Source organism: Pantherophis guttatus, chromosome 1 (assembly GCF_059756535.1).
Source record: "Pantherophis guttatus breed Tessera chromosome 1, ASM5975653v1, whole genome shotgun sequence".
In the NCBI taxonomy this organism is placed as follows: Eukaryota; Metazoa; Chordata; class Lepidosauria; order Squamata; family Colubridae; genus Pantherophis; species Pantherophis guttatus.
Window position 1 is genome coordinate 110,832,537 of NC_142063.1, and position 19,323 is coordinate 110,851,859.

The window sequence follows — 19,323 nt, forward strand, 5'->3', positions numbered from 1 at the left end:
GATTCCAAAAGTTCAATCGTGAGATTGATAGCAATACTATAGTATCACACACACATAAAAACAGGAAGAATTTCGGAGGTGGATTGACAGGGAATACAAAAGCTGCATTATATCTGATCTAGCAAACACAATACTTCTCCCATGGAGTTTAAGGTGAAACAGGAGGGAAGCATTTTCTAGGCTTGTATGAGCAACTTGGGATTCACTTCAGGACAAGAACTTTCTCCTTGTAACTTCCTTCAAGTCATTAGCCCCCTCTATCTCTTTCAAAGTGGAGAAAAAGAATCTGTGTCCATAAGCTCTTCCCTGATATTACAATCTCTGTAGGAGACTGAGAAAGCACCCGGAAGGCTGCAGAAGATCTTAAGTGAAGCAGCGGCTGTGTGTCTCCACTTAAACCTTTGTGGAAGAAAAGCTTCTGTTAAATATGTAAATAGGGAGTGAAGCCGGGAACAAAGGCTTCACTCAGGTCCGGGTTAGCCAAGACATTAGCATACCCGCAACTCATTGGTCCATTTGAGCAGCAGGAAAATAAAGCGATGGCAGTGGCCAGGCTGCCTGACAGCTCCCTTTAAAAGAGGGTGCTGTTGGCCAGCCAGCTCAGAAGTTATTCCGAGCTGCTAAATAAGGAGCTGAAGTCACTACCTGGAGTCCTGCCTCTTCATTTGACCCCCCTCCCCAACTAACACTGGCAATGAAGGTGGGATAATAAGAAAACAAAGGACAATCGAGCTGATCTGAACTGGACATCCACATGGCATTCGCCATCATCGCAGCATCTGGACATCTACATTGGCATCCAAGATGACCTCATATGCCCCACCTGCTCCATTCAACCCAGCTAAGGAATCGTGGAAGAAATACATGTTCAACTGTTTCCTGGAAGCCAACGATCTATTGGGTCTATCAGATAACAGGAAAGGGCACTTTTCCTAAGTTACTGTGGACCCAAAGTCCTTGATATGGCTGAGGCAGTATCAAAACCAGCTGACTTACAGATGGTACTGTGGCCAACCCTCCAAGAATCACCCAGAGCCCATTACACACCCATACCCTCACCGATGATATACAAACACAACTTCTACCACAGAAATCAAGAGGAAGGGGAGATGATTAATCAATACATTGCTGCTTTAAGAAAAACTGCGGATTGCTGCAAATTTAGCAATATAGGAGAAGCAATGATGGATAGACTGGTCTTTGGACTGAGAGACCTCCAATTACAGAGAAGGCTGCTATCCCAGCCTAATCTCACTTTTAAAATTGCATTAGAGGAAGCTAGAGCCTCTGAAGCAACTGATAAAACAGCAGCAGCTATCAAAAAAACAGGACACACAAACAGGTCACCAAGAGCAGCCATGGTACATCAGGAGAGCTGGGAGCCCAAGGACTCCACCAATGAAGATGATGAAATCCATCGCCTGCGATTCGAACGGAAGACAGGAAAGCCAGAGACGTGAGACAAATCGCCGTTGCATGCCAGCTGTGGGGTAAACCATCCCAGAGTGAGCTGCCGATTCTGGGATGCAATTTGCCAAAGATGTGAGAGGAAGGGTCACATCACAAAAGCTTGTTGAGCCAACCAGCCGGCCATGTACCGGCCCCAGCAGACAGCGTGGCAGGCAGAAAGCCGAACAAGATCCAGGAAAACACAATTTCCAAAGAACAACCGCCGGGAAAACCAAGCCGCAGACACCAAAGAAGCACATCAAACAATCATAGGACACTCCAGTGTGCACAAATAAAAAAAAAATCCATATCATGGTATGCATCGAGGGGTGCCCATGTGATATGGAGGTGGACACGGGGTCATACCTGACCATTGTGTCCTGGAAGACAGTCAAAAAAGCAATTCCAGGACTGGAAAAGAAACAGCTGGAACTGTAGAAAATGATTTTAAAAGACTATCAAGGAAACTGGGTCCCTGTCCTAGGGAGCAGATCCTTTCAAATCAAGTTTGAAAAGTTCATCGGACAGCTGCAGCTGACCGTAGTGGACAATGAACTCCCAAGCCTGCTGGGACTGGAGTGGTTTGAATCTCTGGGTTTAGGAGTGACTGGCATCCACACAGTCCAAGATGACAGCTTCAAGGACCTGATGAAGGAATTTGCAGACGTTTTCAATGGAACTTTGGGCAAGTAGATTGGAAACCCACCTCTTTCAAGCTAGATCCTAATGTAGCCCCCATCAGAATGAAGCCAAGGAGGGTCCCCTTTGCTCTCCGGCCCAAAATAGATAGTCAATTAGACAAACTAATTGCTCAGGGAATTCTGGAGCTAGTTGATCATGCTAAATGGGAGACCTCAATAGTCACCCCAATTAAACCAGATGGGTGAATTCACATCTGCACTGACTATAAATGTACCCTAAATAAGGCTTTGCAACAGAGTGCCTAGCCAGTACCGGTTGTCCAGCATCTACTGCACTCGCTGGGGCAAGGCAAAATATTCGCAAAACTTGATTTAGCACAAGCCTATCAGCAACTTCCAGTGGACAATGCCACCACTGAAGCACAGACTATTGTCACACACTGAGGGGCATTTAAATGCCACCTGTTACAATTTGGGGTGAGTGTGGCACCAGGGCTTTTCAAAACCATAATGGAATGCCTCCTACAGGGCATTCCAGGGGTAGTGCCTTACTTTGATGATGTCTTCGTGCTCAGGCAAGAAACCCTACAACACTTCAGACAAATGGTTATCCAATCTTTTCTTTAAAACTTCCAGTGATTGGAGCATTCACAACTTCTGGAGGCAAATTGTTTGTTCCACTGATTAATTGTTCTAACTGTCAGGAAATTTCTCCTTAGTTCTAAGTTGCTTCTCTCCTTGATTAGTTTCCACTCATTGCTTCTTGTCCTACCCTCAGGTGCATTGGAGAATAGCTTGAATCCCTGTTCTTTATGGCAGCCCCTGAAATATTGGAACACTGCTATCATGTCTCCCCTAGCCTCCAGTCCCCTAATCATCTTTGTTGCTCTTCTCTGCACTCTTTCTAGAGTCTCAACATCTTTTTTACATCATGGCAACCAAAACTAGATACAATATTCCAAGTATGGCCTTTCCAAGGCATTATAAAGAAATAATATGGTGATGATATTATGAAGCCAGGTATTTTGGAGAATGCTTATAATAGATTGAGACAAATTCTACTTTCTCATCATCCAGACACTTTTTAAAAAAATTAAGTATTATTAAAAATTTTATTCCTACCTACTCAATACTATGTATGTTATAGCTGCAAGGATGCTGTAGAGATCATAGTGGAAAGCATAGGCAGCTCTTGCAGGTAGTTCTCTCTTAATGTACACTCATTCAGCAATTTTTCAAAGTTACATCAGCTCTGAATGACGGTTAATTATGATGCAGAATAAGAATAAGACAATGCAATCCATCATCTTAAGCATTTTACTGTTTATATTTTTATTTGGCATGTATTTGTGTTAAGGAATCGCTAATTCAGAGTGGTGGTCTGAATTCCATTGATAACACAGCAAAATATACACAAAACCTCTTGTCGCAGAATGTTCAATGCACTCATTGCTGACATAATAGCTGGCAGGACTAGAGTCCCGGGCATCCAGGGAGCTTCCGCCTACTTCATCCTGGCTGTTTGTCCCAGGATCAAATGGGAGGACAAGTTTTAAGTGCTGGCAGCAAAGAGTTGTGGACAACAACAACACCCAGGAGTAGACAAATGGGCCAGTAGTTGAAAAATGCCACCCCCAAAATAAGAGCTGCAAAAAACTTTTGGCCAGAAAACCTGCTTATTGGAAAACCAATAGTTTCTTATATCAAACAGACTCCAATGAGATGATTGATGCTTATTAGCAGAAAACTGGTAAAAGGACCAAACCAAACCCACTGAAGGAAATCTCACCAAGTTCACAAATTAATGTTCACCAAGATTCTAATGCAAGCTATGGCAAATGGTATCACATACACAGATACAGGAAGAGCTTCAGAAAGGAATTGACAGAAACATGGAAGTTAGGCAAACATTTCTCCCACAGAGCTGGGGGGGGGGGCGGGGAGGAGGGGAACCTTTTTTTAGAGCAGCAAGGATCCCCTCAGGAGGAGAGCTTTATCTGCCCTTTAGCCTCCTCCAGGTCCTTGGCCTCCTCCATCTCTTTCAAAGAGGAGAAAAAGAATCTGCACATGCCCAGAAACCCTTTTCTGGTATTACAACACTGTGGGAGGTTGAGAAAGAATTAGGAAAAGTGTGGAAGACATTAAGTGAAGCAGCCGGTGCGTATCTTCATTTCAACCTTTGTTTAAAGGCATCTTTTCAAGGCTTTTACAGCTCTCTTGTTTGATATTCATTTAGCAGAACTGCTGTGAAACGTTTCCTGTCTTTTGAAGCAGCTACTTCAGGACACGACAGAGCAAACACAACTCACAGAATAAACTGCAACGAGGAAGGGAGGGCCACTGTTGAAAATGAAAGCACTTTTATCTGAGGCCTATGAAGGGCAAAGCTTTATCTATCTGTCTACAAATTCAGGACGAATTTACTTTCAGACTCCATTTTTTTGCCACAAAAAGGTAAGGTTGCCATCCTAAGTGTTTAAATATAGGAGAGTTGGATTTCGTGTAACGTGTGTGTGTGTGGGGGGTAGTCTGTTTGGGCAGTCAATGCTTTGCAAAAATATAAGGCCTTTGAGGAAAACTTTTCAGCATAATTTGTGCAAGGAGGAAACGTCTCCAGGAAAGGAGGAGGCCCTTCATCTGAGCTTGGAATGGGGCTGGCAATAGAGGGACCCTTATTTCCACCATCAGTCTATAAGCAGAGAGATATTTTTTCCCTTAAGTTTTGCTTGGAGGTCATCAAGATCTGGCTCCTCATATAGGGTGTATACCTGATACCAGGATGAAATTCCTGTGATTTCATGTTTACAAACTTTCCTGGCTTTCCAGTCTGCTGAAATGCTGTGTAGAGCTCAACCTGTCTGTGCTTTTAATGTTTAATCACATGCTTCAGCAGAAGAGGTGACATCTGGGGCATTAGTACAGCAGAAAATGTGTCCCTACCTGGCAAAAGCTGATCTGGCCCTCAAGTGCCCTCTGGGAAAGAAGGAAAAAGGGCTTATGTGCCAGGCGTGCAAGGCACTATGAGCCAGATGCAGAGGGTGGGAACCCCAGCCTGGTTCGATCTGTGGGGCTTCTGTTTGTTTTTGAGCAGCCTTTGAAGTTCTTTCAGTCCTAACCGTAGCAGACAAATGGAGATCAGGAAGGGCGGTGGCTAGGTTATGGCCAAGGTTAACGGGTGAAGTGAATGGAAAGGGTAACATAGATCATGCCAAATGTGATATGGAAGTCACTGTCAGATCTTGTCTGTTGAGTCTGAGCCTGCCTAACAAAGTAAGGCATGTTGGAGCTGCCAAGTTGGGAAAGTGGCTGGGGGGGGAGGGTTGAAATCACTGCCCACATCATTTAGCCTCAAGAGAAAGTTGTAGGGAAGGAGAGATGTTTGTCTTGTCCGCTGCTCCTGATTGTGGTCTTGGAGAACAAAGGGAGGAACCGGTGTGGATTGGAGTTTGTTGTGGTCCATCACAGGCTCTCATTGGAGTCTCTGCAAGAAGAGTTGGAAAAAGAGAATGCTAGAAGTTTGGATCTGCTATCAGAGCGAGGCTATCGTCTGCCTATCCTGACCTCCTTGGCAGTATCGGGGGGGGGGGGGGAAGATGTCAGTGGGGATTGTGAACTGGTTTCTCATTGAATACAAGCCAGACTTTAAAAACCCCAAAATATTTCTAAAGGGTTTCCCCAGAACAGCTCTTTTTGTCTCTATATTTGTTCATATATTTAGGAATGTGTGGTAGTGGCCCCCTCCACTGAAATCGTTAAATGGTACAGTATATAGGAGGTGCCACAAGATCCAGTTCAGCAATAAAAGAACACAATATGATAAAATTTAGTTTATATTCTAAAAGTGCTGTTAATCATATAGTAGAATAGCAATAATTCCATTCATGCCACCAGAAATCCCACAACAGTCCAGTCTCAAAGGCCTTTTGGAACAGTCATAGTCCAGAGGCTATGAGAGTGGATGCCTGTTGTTTTGCAGTGAGATATTCTCAGAGAATATCTGTTTTCAAGGCTCCCCATCCCATTGCAATTCATGAATGGGTGGGAGCCTTCTTAGGCATTTTCTGTGCTTTTGAATTGGGTAGGCAGCAAATTTCAAGAGTCTATTTCAAGTAAACATCTATGTTACATTTTGCAAGAACTAATCAAGAATACTACTTGCTGGAAATATAGAGTCAGGGTAAAACAATTTCTTTATTAAAAATCAGGGGTGAAATCCAGCAGGTTCTGACAGGTTCTGGAGAACCGGTAGAGGAAATTTTGAGCAGTTCGGAGAACCGGCAATTACCACCTCTGGCTGGCCCCAGAGTAGGGTGGGAATGGGGCAGGGGTGGGTTCTAAATTTTTTTATACCAGTTCTGTGGGTGTGGCTTATTTTGTGGGTGTGGTTTGATGGTCATGTGACAATTCTTTAGGATTTAGCAGAGGTACTGGTCTACCAGACTTTTAACTGCTTGCAGAACTGTACCGGTCTACTCATTTGTTCTTGGAGCGTTCCGGTCTACTCATTTGTTTTTGGAGGCACCGATCTACCCATTTGTTTTTGGAGGCACCAGTCTACTCATTTGTTTTTGGAGGCACTGGTCTACCCATTTGTTTTTGGAGGCACCGGTCTACCCATTTGTTTTTGGAGGCACTGGTCTACTCATTTGTTTTTGGAGGCACTGGTCTACCCATTTGTTTTTGGAGGCACTGGTCTACCCATTTGTTTTTTGAGCACACTGGTCTACCACCACACTGCCTTTTAACACTGATCAGCTGTAGGGCGGCCCTTTGAAGCCCTGCGGCAAGAGTTTAAACAGTTTTTTTCCTTCTAGCCGATCAGCTGGGACTCGGGAGGCAGCAAAAAATTGGGGGCAGGGCCAAATAAAAGGTAAGAATAATGGGGGGGCAGGAGGGCCCAGCTCCCGAACAAAGAGAACCGGTTCGGTGATGTCATATCGTCACCGCTACCAGATTGGCCGAACCGGGCTGAACCGGGAAGAACCCACCACTGGAATGGGGATTTTGCAGTATCCTTCCCCTGCCATGCCCACCAAGCCACACCCACAGAACCGGTAGTAAAAAAAATTGGATTTCACCACTGTTAAAAATGTATGGCTGCAGCCCCTCTCTTTCTGAATGAGAACCTGTTAAAAAAAAAAGGTCAGTTTTCATTTGGTCTTATAGTTTCATTTGTTTAAGCTTCTGGGATTTTTTTGTTGCTTAATGGTATGTTCTAGCAGACCGAGGAGAGGTGCCTTCTGGAAAAGAGACTCACAATATGTGGACAACTTTGTTGACTAGCTTTCTGAATTGAAGGCCTGATTTATAATTAAGAATGTATTTCCTCTTTGGTCTTTGGTCTTTTAAATGAAGAGAAGAAAATGACTAAATTCAAAGAGAAACTGGGATAAAAAAATAATCTTGAAATAAAAAACATTATTGACATGAATGGAAGACACCATTAAAGAAGGCAGAATTGAGCACTATCCAAAGCAGTACATATTTGAGCCTCTAAATAAGACTCAGAATGAACATTTTATGAAATATGCATGTTAGAGAAGTGGATTATTGTTTTGCTTCACTGAGTGCGATAGTGAGCAATGCACATTCCCTTCAGTACTGCTGTAGTTTGGAGAGCCTTAACTAGATGGCCTTACATTCAAATCAGAAGGACAGATGGAATATTTGGAAGAAGAGTTATTCCATTCACAAATATTGCTAAATCCAAATGTATTATTTACAATTTTCTTACCTTTACAATGTTCTTGCTCCACTTATTTTTAACTTTCCTTTCAACATCTGCTTATTTGTCTTCCTAATATACTGTCTAATAAAGGAGAATATTTGTAGCTCAGTATTGAAATGAGCTTGCTTTGTTTTCTTGCAGACTTTGCATTACCCAAACTAAGTAACATCATCTATGTTGTTGACCCAGATGAACCTCCTGGTGACCGGCGGGGTGTCAACCTAGTGGCCCGTGGGCCGGATGCATCACACACAGGCCACGCCCACCCCCGGCTCCACAGAGGCAAAAAACGTTGTGATACATTAGGTGACGTCACGTGATGCAATTGACTTTGACACCCCTTCTCTAAAAGAATGCAAATGACAAGCTGTCTGCAAGGAATATAAATGCTTTCATTCCCCATCATCCAGTCAGAGCTGAAGCAGCTTCTTGGATGAGAAGCAAAACGTCTTTAAAGAAAAAACAAGAACATCTAGTTGCCTCCTGAAAAAGCACCTTTGGATTATAACCAGACACATCTTCATTTTGTGCCTCACTTCATTTTCTTTACAGGTAGTCTTCAATTTATGACCATTTGTTCAATGCCCATTTGAAATTGCAATGATACCGGGTAGCTTACTCATACCTGATGTTATAGCCATTGAAACCCTCTGTGGTCACATGATCAAATTTGGATTCTTGGCATCCTGCACAGGCCTGGAGTCACATGGGAGGGGGGCTGCAACTTAGCCTCCCATCTCCCACCCCTGTTTGTGTCTTTTTGCATCCTGTTGCCTTGCTGGGTGGCAAGCAAACTCATATGTTGCAAACAGCAGCAGGAGAAATTGGTTGCTAAAAGGAGTCAGATAAGCAGCAAAGGAGCCAAAGGGAGACCCTGGTTTACTAAAGCTGGGAAAAGGCCTACTATTTACTCCAGAAGAGGAAGAGAAAGTAGAGTCGACTAGGAAGGATGCTCAGTGGTCCATCAAGTGATGGTGTTTTGCAAAAGAAAGAAGTCACCCTTGTGAGCTGGGCTCTGTTTTAATCCGCTGGCATTTTTGCTAGGCTTTGGGGAAGTGATTCCCCTCAATTCATAGGCAGCAGTTTTGAGACAAGCTTCCCAAAAACTTTGCTTTACTCACACTCTTGACATTTTCTATAAAATATTAATTTCTCTAATTTTAATTTTAGGTCAGATATAATCTATCATAACTGACATGAACAACGCTGTGAGAGAAGAACTTTTCAAAGCATTGAATGACCTCCTTGAGAAGCAATTTAATGATTTTAAATGGTTGCTAAAGGGTATTGACCACAATGGAAAGCCAAACATTCCTATTGCTTCATTGGAGAAAGCTAATCAGCGAGAAGTTGTAGATCTCCTGATTCAAAATTATGGAGAAGAGGCTCCAGAGGTGTGCATTCGTGTCCTTCAAAAAAGCAATATAAATGATGTTGCTAGAAAACTTGAGGAAACTTTACAGAAAGGTAAGAAAATTGAACATATTACAGAAAGGTTCTCTCATGTAAAATCAGCTGGAAATAAACATCAATTGTGATTTGGGGAGCTGTCTCCACTGAATTGTGTTCCACTAATTCTTTGATGTTGACTAGGATTGGCAGTGAGTCCCTGGGATTTCAGAGAGGAACTTTCCTTCTGGCCTGACATACCTTCTAATCTTGGACCTGAAATCAAACCCAAGGGAAGCATCTGCTCTGTCACTCAATTTGGCACTTTCCTATTACTGGGAAAAAAAAAAGAAAAGAAATAAGCCAAGTTCAACCAAACAGTTCATTGATCTAAATTTAAAGGAGATTCTTAAAGGTTTTATTTATTTATCAAATTATTAAAACTGTGCCTCTTCCTAAAAGATAGACTTGGTATGATATACAAGTAAAAAAAATATGAAAGCATAAAAATCTGATAAATAAAATTTACAATTTAAAAAGGCAAGAATGTATGAAAATTAATTAAAAGGTTTTCAGGGTGCTAAGTCCCTCTATAGTGGCATGCTCTTCTGTGTGCCCCAAGGAAGGCCTCAGAGTCATGTTTTTATACTTTTTCAGTAGACCAGGGGAGGGGAGCCTGCCTCACCTTGGGAGAAAAAGTGTTCCACATGGAAGGAGCAATGGTAGAGAAGGCAGAATTTTTAAGTAATGGAGTCCACAACATACCTTACCTGATTTAGAGGATGGGGTGTCCTGAATTAATAGGATTAAGATAGCTCTGAAGGTATCTTGGCCCCATCCATGTAGGGCTTTATGCAGTATGCAGTTCAGCAAAGTTCCACCTAGTTGTAGCTGCTATATATTCTTTGAACAGGAGCTGAGAATATAGGAGGACCCCCAGATTATGCATGGTTTTTGTCTGGGAAAGTACAACCTTATCGAAGACCAAAGATGCTAAACTCCTGGATGCAGAGGGGCTCAGCCACAGCCACTTTGTCTTATCAAGGTTCATTAGAAGTCTATTGTTCCCCATTCAGGCCTCCACAGTCTCCAGGCACTGTGAGAGAACATCCACAGCATCACTCACTTCACCTGGGATGGAGATATAAACTGAGGTATCACGCAGATATTAATGATACCTCATCTCAAGCAATAGATGATGTAATCCAGTGGTTTCATGTACATCAATATAGATTATGTAGATGTTAAAAAGTATGAGAGAAAGCACCGAGTCCTGCAACACCCCTCAAAAGAGGGCTGTGAGCTAGACTTCTCACTTCCCATCAACACTAATTGGGACCAGCCTTGAAGGAAGGAGGCAAACCAGCACAGAACACTCACCCCCAACTCTCTAAATTAGCCCAAAGGGATACCATGATAACAAAAACAGCTAAGAGGTCAAGAAAAGCAAGGATGGATGCATTATGTCCATCCCTATCCCAACAGATGTCATCCATGACTATGACCAATGCTGTTTATGTATGTGGGCTTCAAACCTGAGTGAAAAGGGTAGTATAATCCATTTGCTTCAGGATAGTCTGAGGTTGCAATGCCACCACCTTCTCAACCATTCTCCCTAAGAAGGAAAGTTGCAAGATTGGATGGAAAGCATCCAATAAAGGAGAGTAGAATATTTGTAGCTAAACTAAAAAGCTTCTTCCAACATGTTAAAAACAAGAAAAAAGTCAAGGAAACAATTGGTCCATTGCTGAGGGAAAGTGGCAAGAAGGTGACAAGCAACAGGGAGAAAGCAGAACTACTTAACTCGTTTTTTGCATCTGTCTTTACGCAAAGGGAAAAAACAGTCCAACCTATCAAAAACAGCACCACAAAAAGCAGATTAGGAACACAAGTTAAAATAGGGAAGAAAATGGTAAGTGAACACCTGTCTACCCTAGACGAGTTCAAATCACCAGGACTGGATGGATTACACCCCAAGGTTCTGAAGGAACTGGCAGATGAGATCTCAGAACCACTGAACTACAATATATCTTTCAAAGCTCCTGGAGCACTGGGGAACTGCCAGAGGACTGGAAAAGAGCTGATGTAGTTCCCACCTTCAAAAAAGGGAAAAAAAATAGATCCAGGAAACTACAGACCTATCAGCTGGACCTCAATACAAAGGAAGATTCTGGAAAAGATAATCAAGCAACGAATCAGCGAACACCTAGAAGCAAACAAAGAAATAACCAAAAGCCAAAATAGGTTTGTCAAAAACAGATCATGCCAGACTAATCTTATTGCATTCTTTGACAAAGTGACAAAATTAGTGGACCAGAGGAATACGGTCAATATAATTTACTTGGGCTTCAGTAAAGCATTTGATAAAGTAGACCATAACCCACTACTACATAAAGTAGAAAAATGTGGGTTAGACAGCATCACCACCAGATGGATTCATAAATGGCTGACCAATCACACTCAATGTGTAGTCCTCAATGGAATTGCATCGACATGGAGGGAAGTATGCAGTGGAGTACCCCAAGGCTCTGTTTTAGGCCCAGTACTCTTCAACATCTTCATCAATGACTTGGACGAGGGGATAGATGGGGAACTCATCAAATTTGCAGATGACACCGAGCTGGCAGGAATAGCCAACACTCCAGAAGATAGGCTCAAGATACAGAAGGATCTTGACAGACTTGAACTTTGGGCGCTATCTAACAAAATGAAATTCAATGGTGAAAAAAGTAAGGTTCTACATTTAGGCAAGAAAAACAAAATGCACAGGTACCATATATGTGGTACCTTGCTCAATAGTAGTAACTGTGAGAGGGATCTTGGAGTCCTAATGGACAACCATTTAAATATGAGACACAGTGTGCAGCAGCTGCCAAAAAAGCCAACACAGTTCTAGCCTGCATAAACAGAGGGAAAGAATCAAGATCATGTGAAGCGTTAATACCACTTTACAATGCCTTGGTAAGGCCACACTTGGAATATTGCATTCTGTTTTCATTGCCACGATGTAAAAAAGATGTTGAGACTAGAAAGAGTGCAGAGAAGAGCAACAAAGATGATTAGGAGACTGGAGGCTAAAACATATGAAGAACGGTTGCAGGAACTGGATATGTCTAGTTTAATGAAAAGAAGGAATAGGGGAGACATGATAGCAGTGTTCCAATATCTCAGGGGTTGCCAGAAAGAAGAGGGAGTCAAACTATTTTCCAAAGCACCTGAGGGTAGGACAAGAAACAATGGGTGGAAACTAATCAAGGAGAGAAGCAACTTAGAACTAAGGAGAAATTTCCTGACAGTTAGAACAATTAATCAGTGGAACAACTTGCCTCCAGAAGTTGTGAATGCTCCAATCACTGGAAGTTTTAAAGAAGAGAATGGATAACCATTTGTCTGAAGTGTTGTAGGATTTCTTGCCTAAGCAGGGGGTTGGACTAGAAGACCTCCAAGGTCCCTTCCAACTCTGTTGTTCTGTTCTGTTCTGTTCTGTTCTGTTCTGTTCTGTTCTGTTCTGTTCTTGCAAATATTTCATTACCCAAACTAGGTAACATCATCAGTATTAGTCAGTGTCCAGAACAGTGGCATCCATGAATGGCTTAATGAGGAGTTGATGCATCAGAACATCTTCAAAAGGTGCCAGGAACACTCTGTCCATCAGGGATGAATTTACCATCACTTACATCCATTAATTTGCTGGACACAGAGCAGTCAAATGGGTCCAGCCTCCCTGCAGAAGGGGTAGCATAAGAGAGCCTGAAAGTTACCAGGTCATGAGCTGACCATGAGGTAGACCACTCATGTTTCCTGATCTGATGCAATATTATAATACATTACAGGTGGTGATGCTTTGTTGCTGTTAAGGAAGAGAGCAGGGTATGTAATGCTTGGTGGAGCCAGAAAACAAAGAATGACAACATTTGTAGCTACTAAGATTGTTGCATGAGCAGGGACAAAAACAGCCAGGGAAGTGATTGATTGGTAAAAGAGCCCTTCATTAGTCAACATGAGTGCAGATTTAGCACTATCTTATCAACTACTTAAGGAGGCGAGGCCTTGACAGCACAAGCACAGCCAATCGCTTAATAGCCAACTATCAGCACCCAATCAATGTCTAAACAGCTATGTACAATAGGCACCAAATAAATATCACACACAGAATGGCCCAAGAACATTCACTCTGCTGGGCTCTATCTTGTAAGACAAAACTTCTGGTCCTGGTGACTGACCCAGATTGTATCCAAAGACAGCATTCTGTCACAGGAGCTCCAAGTGGAAAGGAAATGAAAGATGACTTGGGAAAGGACAGTTGCCAAATATGAAACCCCTGAGTACATTTCTACATTGAAGATCCCAAATCTGGGAGCCGAGAAGTATCCCAGAACCATTCTTAATCCCAAGAAGAAATCCCATTTATGTCTTGATGCATCCTGAAGGTCTGCTTTTGTTTGCCTGACATTTGCTCGGATGGCATGAGATTAGCCTCTGTAGAAACAGCAGCATTCTTAAAGGAGGGCACAACCCACCCACCCTCAAAGAGTTGCCCAAAGATCTAGGGAGCTGTAATTTCATTAAATTACTTAGGCTAGAGAAGAAAAAGCTACACAGATTGAATGGCTGACATGGCATAATTGAAACCCAATTTACATTCAGCTGAAATACAGTGAAGAGTTCACTTGGCTTCTAAAACTCTAATGCCTGAAAAAAAAAACTTACAGACAATTGGAAAAACCAAAAACAACTGGTATCCAAGTTAGGGGTTTTGCTTTGATAAAGATGGTATGCAAAACTCCACACATTTAAGACATACTTGGAAAATAAATTGTGTAATGTTATGAAACACCACCCAACACCTCAAAGCCCCCACCGTTGGGCATGCAAGGTTTTCTACCTTCAACTTTCACATATGAAAAACAAACCAAGATTGAAAAGTAGATATGAAGATGATAAAAGGTGGGGAATTTATTCAGAGACCAAAAGGATGAAAAATGCTGCCAAACCAGTGGTACAGCTTTGAAGAGCCCTGGAGGAAATGATTACCTAGATCCTTTCCCAACATGTTTTGGGTTGGGATCTAGCACTGAGATGGTCTAGAGCGGAGGTGGTATTCAGCTGGTTCTAACCGGTTCTGGCGAACTAATAGCAGAAAGTTTGAATAGTTTGGAGAACCAGCAAATACCACCCCTGGCTGGTCCTGCCCCTGATCTATTCGCTGCCTCCTAAGTCCCAGCTCATTGGCTGGGTCTTCTTTTGTTGCCTTGCATAGGAGAAAGGAGCTGGAAAGCAGGTTAGTGGGGTGGGGAGGGAATGGGGATTTTGCAGTATCCTTCCCCTGGAGTGGGGAGGAAATGGGGATTTCGCAGTATTCTTCCCCTGCCACACCCACAAAGCCACACCCACAGAACCAGTAGTAAAAAATTTTGAATCCCACCATTGGTCTAGAGGATTAATGGATGGCCTCTAATGGGAGCGGGAAATGGAAAGCACATGTGTCCTAACCCTCCTTGATCTCTCGATGGCCTTTTATATCAGGGATCTTGATATCATTTTGGAATGGTTTGGTGTCATAGGAGTGGAAGGAGTGGTTTAATAGTAGCTCTCCCTCTTCCAAAAAGAAATGCATAGAAATGCATAGGAACAGTTAGATAGGAAATCTAATATACATTGTAAATGTAGACAGACATAGTTGCTGTTTAACTCTAAAACTCATGTATTTACCTATTTTTAAAAAATGCTCTGAATTTACCTATTTTTATCATTTCTATTTCACTAATTCAGTCCATCTTCATTTGCAGATGCTGGTGCTCACCAACTGCCAGGTTTATCAGGTAAGTGAATCTGTTCATGTTTAAAGCTAATTCAGCATGATCAGGTCCTTCCCTCTCCATCCTCATTATGTAAGAAGCTGTTGTGAATATTAATCACACCCAAAATCCTGATGGGGAAAGCTGCAGAGTGGTTCTTGCAGTGCTGGCCATAAAAAAGAAAGGAAGAGAGGGAAGGAAGGAGGGAGGTCCCCATACACCCCTTTCTTTTTCTTATATTCAATTTATATTAGCTTGTCAGAATATAACATACAAGGAAAAATGAAAATATTTTTTTTATAAAAAGTTTTTTTTTAATTTTTTACACATACACAAACATACAATGTATTTTTGCTGAACAGAGTATTTGGCCGGTTAACAAATTTAAACAGTTTTTAGTCCTTTCAACTAAAATTACAATTTCTATACCTCCTTTTTGCCATAAACCATTAAAAGTATTTCAATTATTACAATTTAAACTTATTCATATTTCTAAAAAAAACCCTCATCGTTATCTAGATTTCAAAAATACATATGATAATATTCCAATTATTATTCAGTTCATTTTCACCATCAGATGATTTACCATTATTTCTTACTACAATTCGTATTTCAGTTCTAGATATATACATCATATTCCTCTTTCATTTCTTTCTCCTTTTCTCCCTTTTCATTTTTATTTTTACCTTTTCTTTCCCCTTTTTTCCTGTGCTTTAAAATCCTGATCTCTCGGACTTCCTGTTGGCTCCGCGAGCTTTGAAGACGCTCTTTTACGAGCGCCCGATCCCCGGTTCCGTAAAAGCCCCAGAACAGCCGAAAAACAGCTGTCTGGAGGCTTGGAACCCTCTCCCCGGGCAAAGGGGAGAGAGAAGAGTTGACAGGCAGAGGTAGAGCCCCCCAAGTGCGCTAGGAGAAATCCTGGGGCGCAAAGGGTGTGGGCTCCCTATTGAAGCCGGTCAAGCTGCTCTGGACCAGGGACGACTCCGCCAAAGCGGAGCTAGAAGCCGCGACCAAAATCTGCTGAAAATCAACGGGGGGACTTTTAACATCTTTACTTTGATCGCAGACAGAGCAAATCAGGAGAAAACAAAAAGGAAAACTTGCAAGTAACATTTTAACTCCATTTTAAAATGCAGAAAATGGCGCCTGAGGGCGGGAGGAGGAAACTACTAGGGAAAGTGCTTGTTAAGGCTTGTGAACATTTGCAACAGTGATACAGCTACTGGATTACACCTTAAGAGAAAGTTTTAAAGTGGAAGCAGCCAGGAAAAGAATTTGGTATTGAGGGAAAGAATTAGATACTGACTTTAACTAAAATCTTGTTTTTATACTGTATGGAAAAGAGTTGAATTGTTGTCCTGATAGCTGGATGAATACAAAGTGGCTGAAATATGGCTGACAATAGGGCTGGTGAATCAGCAAATTCTCAAGCCATGACTGTTCAGGCTTTTCAAGAACTTCTAGACTCTTTTACTTCTGCCCTGTTGGATACAATTGAAAGGGCTTTTTCAAAAAACAGCTTGGGAAAATATAAGCAGTTGTTAGAGGGACAGCAGGAAATTATTCAGAGGAATTTGTTTTTGGAAGATCAAGAGATGGTCAGAATTAAAAGACAGGCTGGCACAGTTGAAACAAAGGTTTTGGTGGACGTTTCCGTTCAATTGACAGAAAAGCAACAAATAGTCTTTTTACTGCAAGCTGACAATCTTTATGGCAACAAATTCTGGCTATATGGACAAAGAAAAGGACTGAATGATTATACAAGCAAGAAGAGACGAAATGGGGATTTCAAGTTAGAAAACGCGACCTCAAGAAGAGTATTTCAGAAACATAACCTCAAATCACCATTTTAAAAGTTTCAAAAATAAAATTGGGGGGACTGTTGAAAGAATTTATAAAAAAAAAGGATTGGAAAAATATAGAAAGAACAGAAGAACAGAAGATTAAGAAAGATATCTTCCTGTGGATTTTGAAATTGGCATCGGGCAAATATGTGTTTTAATGGTATTAAGAGATTTTTAAAATATTTAACATAAGTTTATATTATTTTAAAAGATATATGAGATAAATTGTATAAGCTTTTAAGATGCCTAACCTTTTGAAGAGAAGAGGAATAATGTTAAATTCAGAATTTTATTGCAAAATGATAATTAGTTTTGGATAGTAAAAGGGCTGTTCTCTAAAAAGTTAGAGGTATTAAGACGGTTAATTGAAAATTTGAAAGACATCCTCCTGTAGATTTTGAAATTTATATTTGGTAAATAAGTGTTTTAAAGGTATTAAGAGATTTTTAAAATGTTTAACATAAGACTATATTATTTTAAAAGATATATGCGATCAAATGTGTAAGATTTTAAGATGAATTTTTTTTTTTTTTTTTGAAGGAAAGAGTATTAATGTTAAACTCAGAATTTCACTAGGGAGTAATGTTCAAAAAGAATGATGTTCGAGGGTATAGAAATGGAATTTATTCATGATTTTTACTGTTTGTAAGACTGCTTAAGTATCAGATTATACATCAAGAAAAAGTTTTTTTATAAGTAGGAAGAATGAATTTAATTTAATTGGTTTTGAGAATTTATAAAAGGGAGGTTGATGAATTGGAGCAAGGGGAGTTAAAGAACATGTGGGAGTCTTGAACTTTATAATTAGTTGGTTTATTTTAGCATATGTTTGTTAGATGCTATACCCTGTTTTTGCTCTGGGAAGTCAGGGTGGTGGTGGGGAGGGTGGGATAAGGGATGGGGGGGGAAAGTGGTGAATAGAGAAAGTTTTAGCAGAAGAAAGTATCTATGAGTAGAATACAGGAGTTGCTCAGACACTAAAGGAGGAAAATATTTCACAGCAAAGAAGTTAGAAAGGAGAGAGGAGGAGGGGGTAGGAAGAGGAGAGGGAGGGTGAGGAATGGAAGAAAGGAGAGGAGGAAGGGAAGGGAAGGGGACAGGAGTAGGAGTGAAGGTGAGAAGGGGGAAAAGAAGAGAGAAGTGGGGGAAAGGAAAAGGAAGTAGGATGAGGTGGGAGAGGAGGCAGGAGAAAGTAGGAGAGAAGAGGAGGGAGGGAAGGGAAAGAAAGGAGGAGAAGAAGAAGGTTTGTTGTGGAATGAGGGAAGAAAGAGAAGAAGAGCAACTCCGAATGTAATTAAAATGTCTTATTTTAATGCTTTCTTTTGTATAAGAAAATGTACAATTTCTATTATGTGGGAAAGGGGATAGGGTGGGGGGGAGAAAATTGTTTGTATTTCTTATAAAACTTTTCAATTAAAAAAAAAATCCTGATCTCTCCTGTTTTGCCCTATATTTCCCATTGTTCCCCCTCTCTTTTCTCTTTTTTTTAATTTCACCACTGTTTAGCCCACTGTTTATCCCAGTATTATCATTCTGTATTTCTTTTTTTTAAATTTTTTTTATTTATTTCTTTACAACAAAATATTTATTCACACACAGATCGCGACGGGAGCTTTACACAATATATTAACTTCAGTCAAGATATACAAATAAAGAATAAAATCTACACTAACCTTATCCTTCTTTTATTCTATTATTCAACCAAGTATACCATTGGTCCCAACATTGAAAATATACGGAGTTCTTTTGATCTCTCAAAATTTTTGTTAACCTGTCAGCTTCCGCATATTCGATAATTTTTCCCAGAATCAAATCTTCAGCCGGTAGGTCTTTCCCCTTCCAATGTTGAGCAAAACATATTCTTGCTGCGGTTGTGATATATGTAATCAGACACCATATACTCGTGCCTATCTTATCTGGCCTAATATTTAATAGATAGTATTCTGGTTTCAATTGTAATTTATATCCCGTAATTTCTAATATCCACCTCTGTATAAATCTCCAAAATTCGATTGCCTTAGGGCAGGTCCACCATACATGATAATAAGTACCTATCTCCCCACACTTCCAACAATTTGGGGAGAGTCCTGGAAACATTTTAGCTAATCGAGCAGGAGGGAGATGCCGTCTATACACCATCTTATACAAGTTTTCTTTGTAAGTGGTTGCCATCAGAAATTTCAATTGTTTCGTCCAAATTTCTTCCCATTTTATCAATTCAATTGAATAACCAATATTTCTCCCCCAGGCAATCATTGAGTCTTTAACAATCTCATCTCCTATCCAATAAGTTATTAAGAATTTATAGATCTTAGATAATATTCTTTCCTCCTTTCCTAATATAATACTATCTATTTCTTGCTGGGTCATAACTATACCACTTTTTTCCTTGTCTTTCTTATATTTAGAGCTGATCTGGGCATATGACCATCAATCCAATTTTATTCCTTGAAGCTCTAACTCAGTTCTTGTTT

General features: G+C 41.0%; 1 protein-coding gene across 3 annotated transcripts in view; it reads left to right on the plus strand.

The window, feature by feature from the left end:
• Positions 1-4,324: 4,324 nt before the first annotated feature.
• LOC117658046 (NACHT, LRR and PYD domains-containing protein 12-like) overlaps positions 4,325-19,323 on the plus strand; it is a 74,176-nt gene continuing 59,177 nt past the window's right edge. For all 3 annotated transcript variants that reach the window (XM_087881375.1, XM_087881391.1, XM_087881383.1), the window contains exons 1-4: positions 4,325-4,544; positions 7,960-8,370; positions 8,989-9,285; positions 14,997-15,029. In XM_087881375.1, the coding sequence (XP_087737501.1) occupies positions 9,015-9,285; positions 14,997-15,029 (304 nt within the window). In that variant the 5' untranslated portion in view covers positions 4,325-4,544; positions 7,960-8,370; positions 8,989-9,014. The remainder of the gene's footprint in view (positions 4,545-7,959; positions 8,371-8,988; positions 9,286-14,996; positions 15,030-19,323) is intronic.